Source organism: Colobus angolensis, unplaced genomic scaffold, assembly GCF_000951035.1.
Source record: "Colobus angolensis palliatus isolate OR3802 unplaced genomic scaffold, Cang.pa_1.0 Scaffold4, whole genome shotgun sequence".
Classification (NCBI taxonomy): domain Eukaryota; kingdom Metazoa; phylum Chordata; class Mammalia; order Primates; family Cercopithecidae; genus Colobus; species Colobus angolensis.
Window position 1 is genome coordinate 13,672,923 of NW_012117376.1, and position 20,080 is coordinate 13,693,002.

Sequence of the window (20,080 nt, forward strand, 5' to 3'; positions counted from 1 at the left end):
CACATACTTTCTGGATAGCGAGAGGACCTTATCCATGCCAAAGTGCAAGATTCCAACCAGGACCATTGAGTCTGGCAGATAGCCCTTATATGGACACTCAGTAGTTTACTCTGTCCCACTGGCACAGCCACTAATTAGGAACTGGTGATTAAACCTTGTGGTCTTAAAACAGCTGGCCGTCTTTTCTCACTGGAGCCCCCTTGTGGTTGGGGTGTGTGTGGATGCTGAGCTATTCTAGAAGGGAGCAAGAAGGTGGAGTGCTGTGGTTGGTTTTCTGTGTGTGCAGAGAAATAACAGCTGTACACACACACTTTTCATGTGTATATGTGTACATATGCATACACATGAACCTCCATATGTGTACACAGGTTTCCGGTGGGTAGGAAGCTACTGATGCTTCCTAAAGAGTCCTGCAGAACTGGTGGGAAAAGAGAAACCAGTGGTAGAAATCCCCTCTGATGTGCCAGGATATCCGAATATCCTCAGGGAGATCTCTGTGGCCATGCAGATCATTAGAAGTAATCAGGATCCCTGCTGCTATCACCTGTTCTTGCCCTGACAATGCAAATTCATCTACCAGGAATTGAAAGTAAGGCTAAGGTTCTTTAAAAGTCTGATAAGTAGAGAGGTGCCATTCGGGGGCATTGAAATGCTGGTATGGGAGAGGAGGTATGCAATAGATTCAAATGACTTCTTGATTCCTTGGTGTAAAAACTGCTAACTGGTAGGTGTTTGGAATATTGGATTTGGTTGGGAGCTCATCTGTCTACTGACAGCTACTTGTCTTCATTTCTATCCCAGGGACGATGGAAAAGAGGCACTCAAATTCTACACAGACCCTTCGTACTTCTTTGATCTTTGGAAGGAGAAGATGCTGCAGGACACCAAGGATATCATGAAAGAGAAGAGAAAGCATAGGGTGAGGGGAAAGGGGCCTCTGTTCTCCACATCAGTAGGCACGGTTGTGGAGGGGGATAAAAAGGAAGCCAGTCTTATGTGAAGTAATCATTTCGAGTGGCTGCTTGCTTGGATGCCAGGTGAAACTCTTAAAAAAATGTGTCCACACCAAGCACAACCAAGATGAAAGTATAAATCACACCAAAAATGTGTTTGTTCCCCCCAGTGCTATTAACAATTGAGTATATTCAGGCTGAGTTTTAGAAATTGACTTTTCTATTCACCATTTATTTCTCTTGCAATTTGCACCTGACTCTGCTGGACACTCAAGCTAGGCTAGTCCCTTCTCCGCCAGTTTTGCAGCTCATTTCTCAGAGATCAGCACAAGGTTCTGCAGCGTTTGATTTGTAAAAGGAGCAGTTTAATGCCTTCACTACTGACTGGGCAGGGCTAGGGTGGGGGGATATATGTAGGTCTGGGAGATTCTCCCTCCCCATAGACTCTCCCTGGTATGTATGTGACCTACCAGTTGCAACCTCAATCCCATTAGCATGGCTGCCAGGAGGCCCAGGAGAGTGCCAGAGGCAAAAGCAGCTGCACAGGCTGAAAAATTCTTCATTGGTTTTTGTTTTGTTTTGTTTTATTTAAACTATTTCCTTATATATGCCCCAGATAACTGCAGGTCTCATTACATCTCATCTCTCTTGACTGACCTTTGGGGCCAAGCAAATAATAAATAGCTGTTCACTAACTTCTAGCAATTACAGCTTTTCAAAAATGTGAATGAGTTATCCAAAGAGGAAGTAGGGTTCCCGTTGCTGGAGGCATTTGAGTGTGGGATTGAGCAAATGTTTCACCCAGGGATGGTTTGGATTAGATGGCCTCTAGGTCACTTCAAACCCAGTAATTCTGTAAGTTCTGTAGTTATTGTGTGTTGTCTAGGCAAATCATCTCTTAGATATGCATCCATGAAGATGGGTAGAATTTTAATGAAGAACTTTGGAAAATGTTCTACAAAGACCTTCCTGTTCCTTTTCATTATAGAAAGAAAAGAAAGATAATCCAAATCGAGGGAATGTAAACCCACGTAAAATCAAGACACGTAAGGAAGAGTGGGAGAAAATGAAGATGGGACAAGAATTTGTGGAGTCCAAAGAAAAGCTGGGGCCTTCTGGGTAGGTAATGCCTTTGTACTGTTGGTAGCATTCTTTGAAGGGAGTGGGGACAACAGTCTGACAGCTCTGGTGTGACACCTTTCACACCCCCTGAAGTCTGTCTCTGTGGCTTAGATCAATACCACTGTTAATCAGCTACTTTAAAGTGCATCCATCTGGTGATTAAAATTTGCTAAATAGATCAAGAGACTCAGCAATTTAAATGAGGTGACTGGAGTGGTCTGGAAAAGAAAGCCCATGACTCCTAGTGCCCTTACTCTGCAAGACACACATCTAAGGGCCCCAGAGGAAAGACTGGAAAGGGAAGAAAAGTGGTCTTGGGAATCCTTTGCCTCCAGAGCATTGATTTGAAGGTCATGCCTAAGAACTGGGCATTTCAGTCTCAGGGCTGGGGAGGGCCAGGCAAGAAAGCTGTTCACATCACCAAAGCAACTTTTCAGTCAGCCTTTGTCAGTCTTGGGAGAGAGGCTGGCCAAGGGACTGAATGCAGACCTCATAGACAGTGTGGGAAAGGTTGCTCGGCCAGTATTGAAGCTATATATCTCTGTGGAGAAATAAGAGGTGTCAGTCTGACCCCATTTCCCAATACCAAATCACACTGGAGGTTTAAAGGGGGGAAAAGATGGTTTTAAAGGTTGGTTTGATGCTTATCCTGGTGTCTGACCTGGTTGACATTCAAAGCCAAGTCACCATGACTGCTTGGCATGAATGTCGCCCTGTTTTTTTCTCTAAATACATTGCATCATGGCTGTCAGAGAACCATGCCAGCTTATGCTGGGTGTCTAGGAATGATAAAAGAAAAGAGTTGAGTTGTTCTTGCTTTTAGAAATAACTCTACCATGAAAATCTCGACTTTTAAAAATCTTGACACTTCTGACACTTGTTCTTCGTGGATTAAGAGATCTGTTTGAAAGAGTGATGAAGATGGTGAAAGAAAAAATGAACCTTTTTCTCTACTGGGAAATCAGCCCTGAGGGTACCTTCATTACCTTCACCTCCCAGTAAAGGGGGCCATTTTGTTCCCTGGACCCCTTTTCGCTACGGACTGGGCGGGGCTAGGGTCAGTAGCACTGTTCAGACAGGCAATTGTCATAGGTTCAGTGACTCTAAGGCCAGAAGCTTGTGTGTTCAGAATGCCAGCTACCCATATGTGTCTTTTTTTTGTGGAGTAGGAAGATGAGGATTTGTCTCCCATTTTCCTGTTGTCCAGGCGGTTTGGAGTTGGGGCTTCATGGTTAGTCTGTCTGGACGTGCCTGTTGGTGAACCTATAAAGAGACGTGCCAAGGCTCCAGGGCTCCAGGCCTTGGGGATTTTCCACATCAGAGCATCTTTTGATTCAGTTAGTTTCCTCTAACTCTCTTCTCCCTGGGGTCTGTTTTAGATGAGTTCTTTAGACCCCAACAATGGTGGAAAGAGGGGGAAGTGGAGCAGAGCAGGCCAGATTTTGTTAGCTGATGCTTGGTGTATTTGTGCTTGTTTGAAGTTTTGTTGTTGTTCACCCAGAACAAATTCACCCAAGGCCCAGTGCACTGAGGGACAGGTTTTCATGAGGCAAGCCCTAGCACCCTACTTTAATCGTCAGCTCATTTTGTTTGAAAAGAGACCTGGCAGAAAGACCACATTTAGTACCACATAGCACCCTGCATTCATCCTGAGCTTGATTTTGCAATCCAGTGCCTCCTTGGCCTTCCAGCTTTCCAGAGGCTTGCTGACCTCAAAATCAGGCTGTGTGCCAGTCACGTGTTTGCAGCTCACTAGCCTCTGGGACTTGGCTTCACCCTTTGCCACAGGACAGACTTTGGGATTCAGGTATATCTGCACCTGACACTGGGGAGATAATTTAAAAGAACTGCTGGGTTTGACAAGGCTAACACTGGGCAAGGAGCAGTTTTGATAATCTGGGTTGAATCCTGTTACTACAAACAATTCAGCAGAAATATCTGGGATATATTTGACAATAGAATATTTAGTCTTAAAATAAAATTTCAGTGTAACAGAAAATATGTGGGAAATATACTTATTTTATTTCTCCCTAATAGCTTTTGTATCAAATGCATTTTTGTAGTACCTTTTAAGAAGAAAAAACCCACTCAGGCTCTTTAAATGACAGTTTTTGGCATTCGGTTCATTGACAGGTATCCACCCACCTTGGTGTACCAGAATGGCAGCATTGGCTGTGTTGAAAACGTGGATGCAAGTAGCTATCCGCCACCACCACAGTCAGACTCTGCTTCTTCACCTTCTCCTTCCTTCTCCGAGGACAACTTGCCTCCTCCACCAGCAGAATTCAGGTAAATGGTGGTACCTACTCCATCCACTATCGGTGGTTATACACTCAACAACAAAAAGATGGACCAAGAGCAGTGGCTCACGCCTGTAATCCCAGCATTTTGGGAGGCCAGGTGGGAGGATCTCTTGAGGCCAAAAGTTCAAGACCAGCCTGGGTAACATAGCAAGACCTCATCCCTACTAAAAATCAAAAAAATTAGCCAGGCTTGGTGGCACACGCCTGTGGTCCCATCTACTCAGGAGACTGAGGTGGGAGGATCGCTTGAGCCTGGGAGGTTAAGGCTGCAGTGAGCTGTGATCATGCCACTGCACTCCAGCCTGAGTGACAGAGCAAGACCAAAAAAAAAAAAAAGAGTTAAAACCCTAGGTCAAGATCACTAAAATAACTTCAAACAAGACTGTCTAGATCATAGAAATAATTAACACTCTATGTATATGTTGCTTCATTCCCATAGGAGTCCTCTTTTGAGATAGGTACTGTTATTCCCATGTTACAATGAGTAAACTGAGGCACAGGGGAAGTCAATGAAATGACCCAAAGGTCACAGCCAGTAAGGGCAGAGCTGTGATTGGTCAGTTGGACTCCAGAACCTATATTCTTAACTACTCCTGTTTAGCCTATACCCAAACAAATAGAAGTTACCACCTTCTTTCTTGTTTTTTCCTTAACTTTATTTTATTTTATTTTTTTATTTTTATTTTTTGAGACGGAGTCTTGCTCTGTTGCCCAGGCTGGAGTGCAGTGGCCAGATCTCAGCTCACTGCAAGCTCCACCTCCTGGGTTTACGCCATTCTCCTGCCTCAGCCTCCCAAGTAGCTGGGACTACAGGCGCCCGCCACCTTGCCAGGCTAGTTTTTATTTTTTTTTTGTATTTTTTTAGTAGAGACGGGGTTTCACCGGGTTGGCCAGGATGGTCTCGATCTCCTGACCTCGTGATCCGCCCATCTCGGCCTCCCTATATATTTATTTGAGACGGAGTCTCTATCACCCAGGCTGGAGTGCAGTGGTGTGATCTTGGCTCACTGTAAGCTCTGCCTCTCGCATTCATGCCATTCTCCTGCCTCAGCCTCCCGAGTAGCTGAGACTACAGGCACCCGCCACCACACCCAGCTAATTGTTTGTATTTTTAGTACAGATGGGGGTTTCACCGTGTTAGCCGGGATGGTCTTGATTTCCTGACCTCATGATCCACCCACCTCGGCCTCCCAAAGGACTGGGATTACAGGCATGAGCCACCGTGCCGGGCCTTTTCCTTAACTTTAACTCATCATGAAATGAAGTGGTACAATCTGCTGTTCATGAAATAGTTAGCAGATACCTTGCCCAGTTGTCTAGGAACCTAGCATAGAGTCACTTCCTCTCTTAGTGCTTCTGGTTAGTTTCACTGCTATGTTGAATCTCCAGAAACAATGAAACAAAGGGAAAAGGGGGATGAAACTCCAAATTCGTCCATTTTTATATTTGTCAGTGTCCCTAGCAGAGGTGTACAATGGAAGTGTTAGGCAGTAATGACTGAAAAGAGATCTGAGAATTGTTCAGATTGCACTGTTTTCTCCGTTACTTTTGTCCCTTCTAATGCCTGATAAATGAGCGCTTTGAAAGATGCACTTTTCTCCTTGGATACTGCTTAATTAGAGATTGAATATGTTGAGGACCCCTCACATGGAGACCTAAAGCAGTGCTGTCCTCCTCCTCTCCCCTTGTTCTTCTTGGCCCTAGAAACCATTAATCCCAAATCTCCTTCTGCTTCCCAAATCACTTCCTGCTGGTGGCCCTGTCAGATGCAGCTAAGACTGGAAGGTCTGTGGAAAATTCCAAAATGGCTGCTTTTCTAAGGCGTAGCTGTTAGTGCAGGGCAGATACAAAGGTGGAAAAAGAAAACCTTCAGCTTCACACATGGCCTGAGACCTTGCAGCTGCAGCCAAGCAAATCTGATCCCAGGAGAGGTGTAGCCATAATCCTCTTTCATGCCTGGGTCAGGAGTCTGAAAGAGGTGGCACATTCATTTCCCATCTCTGCGGATTCTCAGATTGAGATTCATTCTCTCTGAAGATTTTCCCACATGAGCACTGAAGATGCATGCACCTAAATCTATATCCCACTCAGGTGTGGTCAGCCTGGCTTGGGTTTCCTGCCCTCTCCAATGCTGGTGAATGTTAATAGCCTGAGAAACAGAGCCTAGTGTGTGGGTGGTGTCTGAATTTTTATTCCAGTTCTTTCTTGCATGCACCCTTAACCTGGCTCCAGGATTAAATTAGCAACTGCCATGGACCATCCTTCTTAGAGAAAGGGAGGGAGGGTGCCTTCCCCTTAGAGCTGGAAAGGCAGAGGGGTCTGAGAGATGTCTCAGCTAGCCCTTACCTGATAGAGGAATTCAAGTCCACTTCTTTCAGGTAGTTTTACTCAATCTGGCTATCCTCCTCTACTGGTGGGAAGCTCATTACCTTACAAGGCTGCTTATTTCATTATTTGTCTGTTCTGACCATCTGTAGGTTTTTCTTTCTGTTTAAGCCAAAGTGAAATGGTATAGTCAACCAAGATAAACCTCGGCTTATAGACAAGGCTAACTGTAGGTAGGTGTTTGCATTCTAAGCGTGATGGTGAGTCTTTTTTCTTTGGTCTTTTAGTTACCCAGCGGACAACCAAAGAGGATCTGGTTTGGCTGGACCCAAAAGATCCAGTGTGGTCAGCCCAAGCCATCCACCACCAGCTCCTCCTCTAGGCTCTCCACCAGGCCCTAAACCTGGGTTTGCTCCACCACCTGCCCCTCCGCCACCTCCGCCTCCAATGATAGGCATCCCATCTCCACCACCACCTGTAGGATTTGTGTCTCCAGGGATGCCTCCACCACCCTCACCCCCATCTTTCCCACCTCACCCTGATTTTGCTGCCCCTCCACCTCCTCCTCCACCACCAGCAACTGACTACCCAACTCTGCCACCACCTCCCTTGTCCCAGCCAACAGGAGGAGCACCTCCTCCTCCCCCTCCTCCTCCTCCTCCGGGGCCCCCTCCTCCCCCTTTCACTGGTGCAGATGGCCAGCCTGCTGTACCACCACTGCTTTCTGATACCACCAAGCCCAAGTCCTCCTTGCCTGCCGTGAGTGATGCCCGTAGCGACCTGCTTTCAGCCATCCGTCAAGGTAAATTTCAGTGGTGGGTCTGGGACTGTGGAGCCTTGTCTTTCTGAAGCTGGGATGACTGATTAGGGGATGAGTAAAGGGGTCCCTGTGCCCTTCCCAGGAAACAGCTTTCATTGGGTGGGGAGAGATTGGGACATTAGGTCTGGGAGCAGCCTGAGAAAAGACTTCACCCTGAAAATATGGAGATTTAGATTTCTTTCCACCTTGGTTTAAAAGTAAAGGATTCTTTTCTTTTCTTTTTTTTTTTTTTTTTTTGAGACGGAGTCTCACTCGGAGTGCAGTCAGTGGTGCGATCTGGTGCGATCTCGGCGCACTGCAAGCTCCGCCTCCTGGATTCACGCCATTCTTCTGCCTCAGCGTAGCTGGGACTGCAGGCGCCCAGCACCATGCCCGGCTAACTTTTTGTATTTTTAGTAGAGATGGGGTTTCACCGTGTTAGCCAGGATGATCTTGAACTCCTGACCTCATGATCCGCCCGTCTCGGCCCCCCAAAGTGCTGGGATTACAGGCATGAGCCACCGCGCCCAGCGTAAAGTAAAGGATTCTTAAACTGGGATCTTTGAAGTCCTTGGAAATGTATGCTTATGCGTTTTTGCATGCATTTTTTTTCTTGGGGAAGGATCCCCATTTTTCATCAGTTTCTCTGAAGGGTTTTGTGCCTTCAAAAAAAAACAAGAATCTCTGTCCTAGTGGGCCATTGTTCAGCTGGACTCAGCAACCCCCCAGCGTTCTCCACTGCTCTGCCCTTCCTGTCTTCCTTCCTTGCCCCCTGCCCTCTTTCTCACCCCTTTTTTCTCCCATTTTCTTTTATCTCCTCTTTTCTCCTCTTCCGTCCCCTCCCCTCCCCCTTCATCATTTCACCCTCCTGGAACATTGGAGCATTTATTCTATCAAGGGGCCAGGTGTGGTCCCAAGGGGTTATCGTGGTTCTGTTTGTGATCCTCAAAAAACTTCTAGTCTAGAGAGGACAGTCTATGGCAGCTGAACCCCATTATAATTGATGGAATTGGGCAGGCTGAGGATCTGCTGTATGGAATGTGGTGCCTGCTCCCCACTTTGAAGCCTCATGAGAAGTCCTTACCAGCCTGAAAGTGTGTAAACCAGAAAGGACAGCAGGCTGCCTTTCAGACACCTCACCAATTTCATACACTCATCTTCTGCTTTTCCACAACAACCTTCTTTTTCTCTGTCCTTTGCAATACCCCTTACCCACTGGTGGCCACTCCCCCTTACCCAGTTCCAAATGGATTCCAAGGCTGAGGACACACCTTCCTCACCCCTCTGTCTCTTTGCCACCAGGTTTTCAGCTGCGCAGGGTTGAGGAGCAGCGGGAACAAGAGAAGCGGGATGTTGTGGGCAATGACGTGGCCACCATCTTGTCTCGTCGCATTGCTGTTGAGTACAGTGACTCAGAAGATGATTCCTCTGAATTTGATGAGGACGACTGGTCGGATTAACTCTTTCTGCCTGCTGTCCACCTTCTTTTTCTTTCCTTCCTACCTGCCTTCTTTGATGCCAACCCCAACAGATCCGTAGGGGAGAAAGGGGAGGAAAAAAGTAATTTTAAGGGGCCAAAGCTTTCCCTGAAGCAACCAAAGATATATCCAAGTGCTTCCTCCAAATCAACATGTATTTCCTCTCCCCATTGTTAGGCCCTGTGGGGCTCCTGAGGTTCAGTAGCTGGGATGTTCCCTCTTTCCTTCAAGTGCCTGTTGCATATTGAAAGGAAGGAGAAATCCCAAAGCAAATTCCTTTGATCGGGTTTCCGTTGGAGATGGGGCCTTCCCTTAGGAGCCATATTCAACTGCAGTCTTCTAAAACCCGTGTCCTCAGCCACTTCAAATAATGCCAGCCACTTTCTGGTTCTAAAGCAGAGGGAGTGGCCTGAATGGACACAGCTGGCCCCTTTCCTGTGCCCTGAAAGTGCAGAGCAGGCTGAAGGCTCCAACGGCCAGACTGCCTCACCCTTTGCCCTAGTCAGCAGGGTAGGCCTGCCTCGTGCTAAATGATCTCTTATGCCTGGGATGTCCTTTATTCCAGAAGGCATCAAGCCTCTAAAGAATGTCTCACCTCCTCTGCCCAAAAATGATGCCTTTCTGTAGGCTGGAGTTGTTGCCTCCCTCCCAGGATCCCTTTGGTGAGTATGGTGTTCAGGATGCACCACCACCACCTCTAGATGCCTTCAGGCAACACAGCCCAGTTTTAACCTCTAGTATCCATGACCAAACTGTCCCTGACACATGAGAACAGGGGCCTCTTCTGGCTGTCAGGAGCAAAGCCTGAAGACTTGGAGCTGCAGGACTGGAAGAACAGTGGAGCCCCGTGGGTCCCACCCTTTAAGGATGCTGAGGCCTAGAGATGGGAAGTGACTTGCTCAAGGTCACACAATTGGATAGTGACATAGCTAGAGCCCAGAGTTCCTGATTCCAAGTCACCTGTGCTTTCTGGGACCAAAGAATGGGCACCTACTGGAGTCTGGGCAGAGCTTTCTCGGCTGTATTGCTACTCCAGACCTCACCATAGGTTGGGGTCCCAGTAGGAGGGCTCAGGGTCTGTGCCAGCCCTGTCAGTGCTGCTCAAACCTTCATAGCCTCTCTTGTCATTCTTTGTTGCCCCTTTTCTGTCACCAACCCACCACATAGCCTTGGGACCAGCCCTTTTGGGGGACCAGAAGTAGTGAGAGAAGGAAGGGGATAGGCAGCTGTGACAGGTGCTGTTTTCAATTCCTCTGCAACTCCTCCCCCTTTTATTTCCCCAATTTAAACAAAGATTCTGCCAACTGTGGAAACTTCAGTTCCTCAGGCTGGCAGCCGTGCCGGTACCTGCCTTGAGGGGCCTGGCAGCCGTGAAGTAGGGGCTGAAAGGCAGAGGGGCTCCAGGTCCTGTTTCCAGCTCCCCTCACTGCACATGGTGAAGCTCCCTCCCTCCCTCCCTGCTTTTCCCAGAGCTAATACACAGGTGCTATTATTCAGAAAAAACTGGTCAGCTCTAGCCAACAGTGAGGCTTCTTCTCTCTGCCCTAACTATTGTGTAGCCTCTTATGCTGAAATCGACTTCTGCTGGCTTCTCCGGCTTTCAGAGCCCTGAAACAAAGAGAAACAGGATCTGTCCCTACCCAGCACAGCAAATAGTCGTAGTAATTGCCAAAGCCCTCGTAAAGCCCTCCGGCTTGAGGAGAGAGTGTAGTCATGGGTTCTGCTTCTGTGCCCTTGCTGGCCGCTTCCCCTCTGCTTTCTTTCCTGGAGCTCAGGGTGTGGGGACTGAGCCTGTAGGGGCCAGGATGCACTCCTGCCGTGGCCACTCCCAAGTATGCCCTCTTCCCTCTCTCCAGATCAGGTGTCTCTGGCACAGGACTTGGCACCAAGCTCCACACTGAGACACCAGGCTATGTGGACCCCCACCTTGTTTCCCAGCCTGCACCTTAGAAGCCGAAGGCGCTTTCATCAGAACCCTAAAATGGCCGTTGAAGGCGTCTGGGCCGCAGCCCAGCAGTAGCTAGAGAGGCAGGCAGAGGGCAGTGGTTCTCCCAAATAGGAGACCTGGGGCCTGGCCAGGCCAGGGTTTGGGCCTAATGGCTTTGACTGAATTACCCCCATCCTCCTCCTTTCCGGAAAAGGGAGAGCTAGAGCCACTCACTGTCATTCTGCTCTGACCTTGAAGGGGGCGGTGTTGGCCTGCCTTCTGGAATGGACTGAGTCCATCGTGGAAAGGACTGGGGGCAAGAGGAGGTGGGGAGGGGCGCTGCCTGCGGAAGGTAGGATTAGATCATTAGCTCAGTGACCTCCTAGGGTTTCGATGTGCTGTGTTCTCATCCTACAGCTGGTTTGGTAATGATCTGCAAGTCCCGGAGAGCAACAGCACAGCTCTGCCTGACGCTCTCATTAAAATCTATGCAGCCAAGCTCGGCACTTTGTAGCAGCCGGCCTTGCGAAGCCTCCTCAACTCGGGGGGCCGGGGACCCAGTGAGCTGAGAGGCCCTCTGGGCTCCACTTATGCATATGCACCAAAAAAAAAAAAAAAAAAAATGGCTTCTTTAGACCCAGAGCCCTTTAAGATGATAAAGGACGCAATGCAGGTAATCCTGTTTTTGGACTCACGTAACATAGAATGCAAAGTTTAGTGATTATTTAATCTGGGCCTAAGCTAGTGAGAATATGGAACAATGGACCATAAGAACTCCTAAGCGCTGAAGCCAAGGAGCCTCCTCCCTTCCTGGTTCACCCCGGCCAGGGGACCTGCCCCCATTCCTGTGGCCCTGGGGCCCAGCTTCCAATAGCGTGTGGCTTTGCCTTGGTTGTGAGATGGGTACATTCCAAAGGAGCAGCTCGGGGGAGGAGGCAGGCTCAGCCAGCCCTTGGAGGCTCAGAGCAGCTGGCCCAGGCTCCAGCTCGCCTCTAGTGGAAGCTCAGAGCGCCCTCAGAAACGACCCTGGCCAATGTCACTGCATAGCCGAGGCGGTGTTGTCAGGGCTAATGTGAAATCTCTTCCCGTGGCGCCGATCCTCCGACTCTGCAGCGCCAGCCTGGACAGATTGAGGTCTCTGTGGTTTTGGTGACCCTGCTTAAGCATTCCCACCGTGTCCCAGCTCTGCTCTAGGACTGCCTCCCACTATGGCCCCTCACCTGACCTCAGGGCATGGTGAGGGAGGGAGCCAGTGCTCCAGGGCCACGGGGCTTTGCTCATGAGAGATGTCAGGCTTCCTGGAGGCATCAGGCTTTGAGCCCTGCTGGGGTCCAGCTGACCTGGGACCAGGTGCCGCGCAGAGAGATGTGCCTCACTGTGTGCCTCCTGCCGTGTTCACTTGAACCGTGCCTCAGTGTGGGTTAGGGAACAATTTTGTTACTGTATTAAGTTTGTTCAGTTAATTCACTTGAGGAACTAACCAAGTTTTACTTTCTGTCTAGAATGATGTACATGTAGTAGAGTAAGCCATAATGTTCCCAAAGTGCCTTGTTTTCTCTGATACAAACATATTTATAAGGACGTATTCCAGTGGGTTCTTGGGTGTGTTTGCCACATCAAGATTTTAGGGAATGGGTGTATGTGTAGTAGCGATGCTGTTTGAAAACAGGCCCTCTTCCCTTGAGGATGGGAAAGGAGCTCTTCAGTTGGAGATCTGGGCAGTGGGTTAAGCCAGACCCCTAAAGTGACCCTTTCCTATTCTGCCCTGTTCTTCTCAGACCCTCAGAAAGACATCCAATTTTTTTTAAAGCCCTGTAGCTCCAAGCCTGGTCTTACTTGCTTCCCTGCCAGGCTCATCGTGGGTATACCACATTTGTGCCCATTGACCTGAAGGTTCCATGTAACTGTATACACATGAATACTTAAATGCCAACATTTTAAATAATTTGATAAAGTCTTTATAGCCACTCAGCCACCTCTGGTGTTTGTGGTATTGTTTTAATGGGACAAGAGATTAGAAGGAAGTGATACTAATAGTCACAGGTGGTGGCCAGAGATCAGGAGGGGGCTCCAGTGTGGGTGGGCCTGAAGGGCAGGAGGCTTTTGGGTGCAGAAAGTGCACCATGTGCAGAAGGCTGGAAACCATTTCAATTTAGGAGGAGACCCAGGTTGGAGGGCCTGCAGGCCCAGATACCCAGTCCCCTTTTCACCATGAGAAGGGGTGTGCTGGGGCCACAGGAGACAATCTGGCAACTGTTTGCATCAAGCAGGAGAGGAGTACAGGCTGAATGCTGATGCTGCGCCCAACATCTGGCCGGCATCTTGTCTGCCTTTCAGACCCAAGCAACTTACCTTAAATAGAACGATTTACAATGGAATCGGATAAAAGGTTTAGGCTGCTGCATGCCCCTTCTGCCTGAGGAAGGCGAGGGGGCTGGGTTTGTATTCTGACCCAAAAAATGACCTACCCAGGAAGCAACGGTTGTTCCAAGCACAGCTGCTGCGGGTAACTGTCCCTGGGGGTAATTTATGAGCAGACACCCAGTTCCGGACCCAGCAGACACAGTGTAGTGGCCCCCGGGAGAGGGGAGGGAGCAGAGTTGGTGACTGCGGGTCACGCCTGCTGTTCGGAGAGTCACCCACTGGCGTCCCAGGAGAGGGGGCAGAAGTTTTGAATTGTCAGCAACTGCTGCGCCAGCCGCTCTGAGCTCATCGCTGGAGGTGGTGGTGCAGAGAAGGGGGCCGCGGAGCCAGTTCGCCCCTGCAAAGCCCCTTCCCTCCACCCGTCTGCTCAGGCCTGTGTTTAGTCAGCACTTGGCTTCCCAAGGCCGGTGACTGACAGGCAGCCAGACGCCCGCCCTGGCAGAAGACAAAATGGTGGTTCGGGAGCCGCCCTTGCTAGGGAATTGGAGGGAAGGAGTGTGGCTCTGGGAAGAAAGAGGCCTGAGCTTGAATTCTGGCCCTGCCACTCGGGAGCTGTGACCCTGTGCAAGTCTCTTCACCTCCTTGGGCTGATCCTAAGAAGAATAAGCATTTATTGAGCGCCCACTACCTGCCAAAGACGGCATATCTTTTATTTCATTCTTAAGAGGCAAGGGTCCCCCGTTTTACACAGGAGAGAAACAGGTTCACAGTTGCCTGAGATCACATAGCTGGCCAGGAACAGAACGTGGTTCAAACACAGGCCCCTCTCTAGGCAGAGCCCAGTGGTGTGTTTACCATGCAACTGAAACAGCGTAAGAGTCTCCATCCAAAATCATTGAGGGCTTTAACGTTGTAGGGAGCCTGTTAAAGGTTTCCATTCTTACCTGTCCCACTCCCTGGTGCCCAGTTTTATAAGGGCAGTAAATGGTGATGGTCATTTTTGCTCTTGCTTTGAAATCCAGTGAGCTTGGCTGAGGGCCTGCCTATCCCAGACTGTTAGAGCAGAAGTACCTGCACCCTTGGCTGCCTAAGAACAAAGTGGATTCCCTGGGTATGGGCTGGGGCTTCATAGAGACACACGAGTGGGCACACATGAGGACCAGTGTACATATTGTGCGCAGATCCCTGTCGTTTGCACAAGGACACAAACTAGCACATGATTACAGGAACCCATAATCGCAGGCAGCCCTCACACATTGCTCAGGAGCTGTCCTCCATTGCTCAGGAGCTGTCCTCCCTACTTGCTGCCTCCACCAGTTCCTCACTGTCCCCTCCTGGCTGCCCAGTGGCCAGGGCAACCTGGCACCGTTTCCTGGAAGTTCTGCTCGGGGCTGGTTAACTAGTTCCCTCCTAGGTCATGGGGCTGGGAGCAGTTTCAGGTGCTCCCCCTGAACTGCTCCTCAGCCCCAGGAGGTGTGGGTGGTTAGAGAGTGCTCTTGAAGCTTAAGGACAAAAAGCCTTTTGTGGACCAGGCGCAGTGGCCTACACCTGTAATCCCAGCACTTTGGGAGGCCAAGGCGGGCAGATCACTTGAAGTCAGGAGTTCAAGAATATCCTGGCCAACATGATGAAACTCCGTCACTACTAAAAATACAAAAATTAGCCAGACGTGGTGGCGTGCACCTGTAGTCTCAGCTACTCCTGAGGCCGGGGTACAAGAATCACTTGAACCCGTAAGGGGAGGCTGCAGTGAGCTGAGATTGTGCCACTACACTCCAGCCTAGGCAACAGAGTGAGACTTCATCTCAAAAAAATAAGTTAAATAAATAAAGCCTTTCACATCCAAAGGAATCTTTTATGGGAGAATTGCTAGTCCCTTGATGACAAGGAGAGCAGTTAATACTTGGGGCAAGGGGTCCTGCCTAGATGCCTTCCCTGCCTTTACCTAAGAAGCTGTCAATGCATGTCCACAGTATGCACACACAAGCTCACACTGCACACATCATCAAAAAGGAGCAGACTTCCTGGCTGAGAAGTCAGAGGTCAGATCTAGCTCCCACCTCGGGCCTCAGCTTCCTCACCTATTCAATAAAGAGTTGACTGTGATGATGTGTGCAGCCCTCCACTCTGGCTTTGCACCATCGTGGGAGCTGATGCCACTCCCAGAGTGTGCGTCTTGGAAATACTACAAATACAACGCCTTTTGTTCCTGTTTTATAGATGAGGAAACAAGGTACAGAGAGCCACAGCAACTTGCCTGAAGTCACACAGCAAGCTAGCAACAGACATTTGAAATAGAAACCTTCCTTTTTCCAATGCCCTAGACTGCCTACGAGAGCAGTAACACCTTGTGGGCTTGAGCCACAGCCAAGGAGACTGAAACTGCAAGGGAAGCCAGAAGTTCTGGCCTTTTGTCTTGGAACCATGACAGGGTCCCTGTGGCTGCCTGAAGGCTTAGGGGGAACCCAGAGGAGGTCCCAGGCTTAGGTATTTAGCATGGAGGCTGGAAAGAGACAGGTTGGAACTTGAGTAGGTTCCATCACTCCCTCTCCCCACTAGTAGACTGAGCAAACCTCAAGCTTTTATGTAAAGCCAGAGGCTAGCTAAAGAGGGTTCTCCCTAGCATGTGGCCACTTGGTAGCTTGTTCATCAGGGTATATACACACGTGAGCTGTGTTCATGGATGTATGTGCATGCATAACTGGACTCCACATGTATATATCACAATGTGGATAGTAGTTGGATGTTGGTGCATGCCTGCAAGTACACTTAGGACCTTCATGGGCATGTGTAAGTGTATGTGTTTGTGAGCCCATATACATGCAACTGCATGTGTGTTTGGATGTAAATATATAAATGATGTCTGCATATCTGGCAGGTGACTATGAACATGTAAAATTTTGCTTGCATGCATACTTGGTACATTTATGAGTGTACTTCGGTATGTGCAGATGTTCACCTGTTAGTGTGCCGAGCGGGGCGGAATATGTCTGCACACATGGCTGGTGAGTGTGTATAAATGTGCATGCAGGGCTGGCTTCAGGTGACTATGTAGATAATGAATCATAGGAGTACCCTCCCAGGAGAATAGGAAGCCACAGTTCTGCCCAGCCCTGGAATAGGGGGTGCACTGCCTGGCTCCACCCAGGCACTGGGCTTGCAGTGCCCCCACCCTCATCCTCTATATGCACAGTATTCCCTAGACCCATCCTGCTTGGCCAATTTGCAGCCTCTTGCTCCCAGCTCCTGAGAAGGCCTGCAGCAAAGTCAAGGGGCTGGTGGCCAATTAGCAAGGGGGTTAATCATGGATCGGGGGCCTCCCGGGGGGCGGGAAGCCGAAGGCAGGCATTGGGGTTGGCAGGAGCATGAGCTGCCTGTCATGAGGCAAGGGGAGAGGGGAGACAAGGAACGGAGGTTGAGCCAGCGCGTTGGTTCTGGAAACCGAAGGTCAGCCTGTAAATTCAGGATTGCTGAGCACTGCCAGCAGCAGGGAGCATGTGTGAGTGTGTGTATGCTGTGTGAAAGGGCATGCACATGCATTCAAGTGCTTTAATCTGGTACTGCTTGCAAATGTGTATGCATGACTGTGGATATTATATACACGTGCAGTTGTGTGTATATGTGAGTGTGCTAATGGGTTTAGGTATGCATACATGTTTGTGTCTGTGTACACATACTTGTACACAAGGGTGTGCAAGGGCATATGTGTGCTTCAGCACTAAACATGCACAGAAAGTTGACATGGTCAGTGTACACATGTACAATGATGTATCTGAACAAGTGTGTATGTGCTAGTGTGCAGGTGTAGGTATGGGTGTACCTATGTATATGTCTGCATGTGTGTGCTCAGAACAGCCAGGGGCCTAGACATGTGTGCCTGCATGTGACATGAGTGTGTGTCTGTGCCCGCAGGTCTCAGCATGGAAGGAGCTGGGGGATGCGGGACTGGCGGTCTCCAGGCTCCAGGAGGGAATCTGACAGCCGAGCCTTGCCACAGCCCCCAGCCCCCAGTCCCGGGAGCCTGTTTTCCAGCCTGCGGAAGCTGTGAGCCTGTGAACTCATCTTATATTAATAGCTGCTGTCTCCTCACTTATTGCAAGGAGAGGCGGACATGGCCCCTGCGGAGGCTCAGCACTCAGGGCTGCCCCCACACACCCACACAGGACCAAGGGAGGCGGGGAGGAAAGATGGGCTCCAGCCCCATCCCAGGGCCTACCCCAGCAGGAAGGTAGAGCTCTTGGCCCCAGCCTTCCCTACCCCAATTCAGGGGGCCATGTCACCAGCTGACCTTCCTGGACCCCTGTAGCTGGGTGGGATCAGGCATGGGGGTTGGAAAGCTGGCAGAGGCAGAGAGGCACTCAAGCAAACGTGCGCACGCGCGCGTGCGCACACACACACACACACACACACACAAGCATGCGGTGCTAAGCAGCTCCAGGCTGAGCACCAGAGGACTCTGAGGCTTGAAGGAGACACAGGCCTCAGTCTGAGTGGGTAAGACAAAGTCCTACCCTCAGGGGTCCTCAATCTGAGGCAAAAGACATGACCCTATTCTCAAGAGGCCACCAGCCTGAGCGGGGAGACAGCCCAGCTCTCAGAAGTTCCCAGCCTGACGGGGGAGACATGACTTTGTATTCAGGAGCCCCTAGTTCTGAGGAGAGAGAAAGATCTGCCTTCAGGAGCCTTCGGTTTGAGGAGACAGATATCCCTTCTCTCAGGGACCCTCAACTGGAGAAGGAGACGCAGCCCCGTCTCCATTCTGAGGACGGGGGAAGACTTCTCTATACATGTTTACTCAGGGGAGGTGTAGGAAGTCATATTGTGTGGATCACATTCTCACAGCCACAAAAGGGCTCAGGCAGGGAGGCTTCCTGGAGGAAGCAGGGAGTGGAGGTACTGGGAAGAAGCGCTAAGCTGATCTGCAGAATTCTGAGAGGAGGGAAAAGCCAGCCAGCCCCACCATACACACAGGGCCCAACCTGAGGGGCAGATTCAAACATCCCTCAAGGTAGGCTCAGGACCCAAGGCAGAGACCCCAGACCCAGGCTGCCAGAAACACCTCAGCTCCAGCCCACAGCCACCTCCAGAGGGACAGAGGAAGCCCCTCGGTGCAGGGGCCCGACACAGGCCCTCCCAGACACAAGGATGGCAGCAGGTCCCTTCTTGGGTCCTGGAGCTGGAAGCTGGGCTGGGGAAGCAAAGGGCTGAGCCTCACCCAGCATAGGACGGGCACTTGGCCCCTCTCCTCTGGACCTTGGTGGGGCTCCTCAGGAGCATGATGGTGGAGGCAGCAACAAGGCCCTGCCCTGTGCCGTGCCTCCAGAGGTCTGGGTTTAACCTGGAGACCCCCTGCTTTCCCCCAGCCTGGGGATTTGTCCCAGTTTCCTTGCTTGATGTTTCTGGGTTGTTCCTGAAACACCCTCCCTCATCTAGGAAAGAGAGATTTGGAGTCAAATGGACCTGGGTTCAAATCCCAGCTCAACTCCTTACCAACCGTCTGACTTTGGACCAATCCAATGTCACCTCTCAGGGAGGCTTTTCCTGGGCACCCTCATTTAAAAATTACTCACGTCTTCCCTATCCTTCTTCCCCTGCTCTTTCTCTGAGGACTTACCACTGTGTAATATTACATGTTTGGAAACACTTTGTATTACTATTTCCCCCAGCTAGAATTTAAGCTGTCCACAAGGACAGCAGTGAATGAATGAAGGCCCATTACTCTTGGAGCCTCAACTTCCTCTTTTGTAAAATGGGGAAGAGCAATGGTACCCATCTGACGAAGCCACAGTGATGGTGTGGAAGGTTTGGCGTGGGGCAGGGGCTTGCTGAGTAGGAACTTTTCCCAGGGACCTGTCAGGAGGGTGGGGATAGAATAAAACTTGGCCTGACCTGGTGCGGCCTCACCACTTTGTGCCTGGGCCTATTGGCATGACGACCCTCCTCAGACTGTTGGGGAGGTTTTTTTTTGTTTTTTTTTTTTGAGACAGAATCTCGCTCTCTTGCCCAGGCTGGAGTGCAGTGGCGCGATCTCGGCTCGCTGCAACCTCTGCCTCCCGGGCTCAAGCGATTCTCCTGCCTCAGCCTCCTGAGTAGCTGAAATTACAGGCTCCACATCTGGCTAATTTTTTGTATTTTCAGTAGAGACGGGGTTTCAAGATGTTGACCAGGCTGACTCAGGTGATCTGCCCAATTTGGCCTCCCAAAGTGCTGGGATTACGGGCATGAGCCACTGCACCCGGCCAAGGGAGGGATCTTTACACCAGACAAAAGGGCTCTGCCAGAGAAATGGAGAAAGGCCTGTGTCCCAGCCTGGCACAGCTGTGCGAGTTTGAGCAAATGGCTGCTCCTCTTTGGGCCTCAGGCTCCCTGTCTGTATATGGAGGGGTGAGCCAGAAATGCTCTGAGAGCCCCACCTCCAAGCTTTGCCCAACAATAAGGCCTGGGAAGCTGGGAGGCTTGGCCAATCAGAGCTTCCTCTTCAGCCACACCCCAAACCTGTTGCTGCCCTGGCATGATAGACACATTCCTTCTGGGGTCAGCTTCCTCTCCCCAAATACCCAAACTCTGGGTCCTGCACACATATGTCCCCAAAGGCACAGACTGATAGTCACCCACCTTTGCGTAGAAAAGCTCTTCTGACTCCAAAATGACCAGACCCCCTCTGACCATTTCCCAGATGTGGCCCTAAAAATGAACCCCAAAACAAATCAGGGTTCAGCTGGGCACGGTGGCTCATGCCTGTAATCCCAGCACTTTGGGAGGCCAAGACGGGCGGATCGCCTGAGGTTGGGAGTTCAAGACCAGTCTGG

The 20,080-nt window shown here is 50.2% G+C and overlaps 1 protein-coding gene across 3 annotated transcripts in view; it reads left to right on the top strand.

Moving 5' to 3' along the window:
• WASF2 (WAS protein family, member 2) overlaps positions 1-12,882 on the top strand; it is a 104,595-nt gene extending 91,713 nt beyond the window's left edge. For 2 of the 3 annotated variants that reach the window (XM_011955559.1, XM_011955560.1), the window contains 5 exons: positions 802-919; positions 1,942-2,072; positions 4,209-4,364; positions 6,991-7,505; positions 8,805-12,882. In XM_011955559.1, the coding sequence (XP_011810949.1) occupies positions 802-919; positions 1,942-2,072; positions 4,209-4,364; positions 6,991-7,505; positions 8,805-8,962 (1,078 nt within the window). In that variant the 3' untranslated portion in view covers positions 8,963-12,882. The remainder of the gene's footprint in view (positions 1-801; positions 920-1,941; positions 2,073-4,208; positions 4,365-6,990; positions 7,506-8,804) is intronic. The other variant, XM_011955561.1, reaches the window with a different exon arrangement.
• The last annotated feature ends 7,198 nt before the right edge of the window (positions 12,883-20,080 follow it).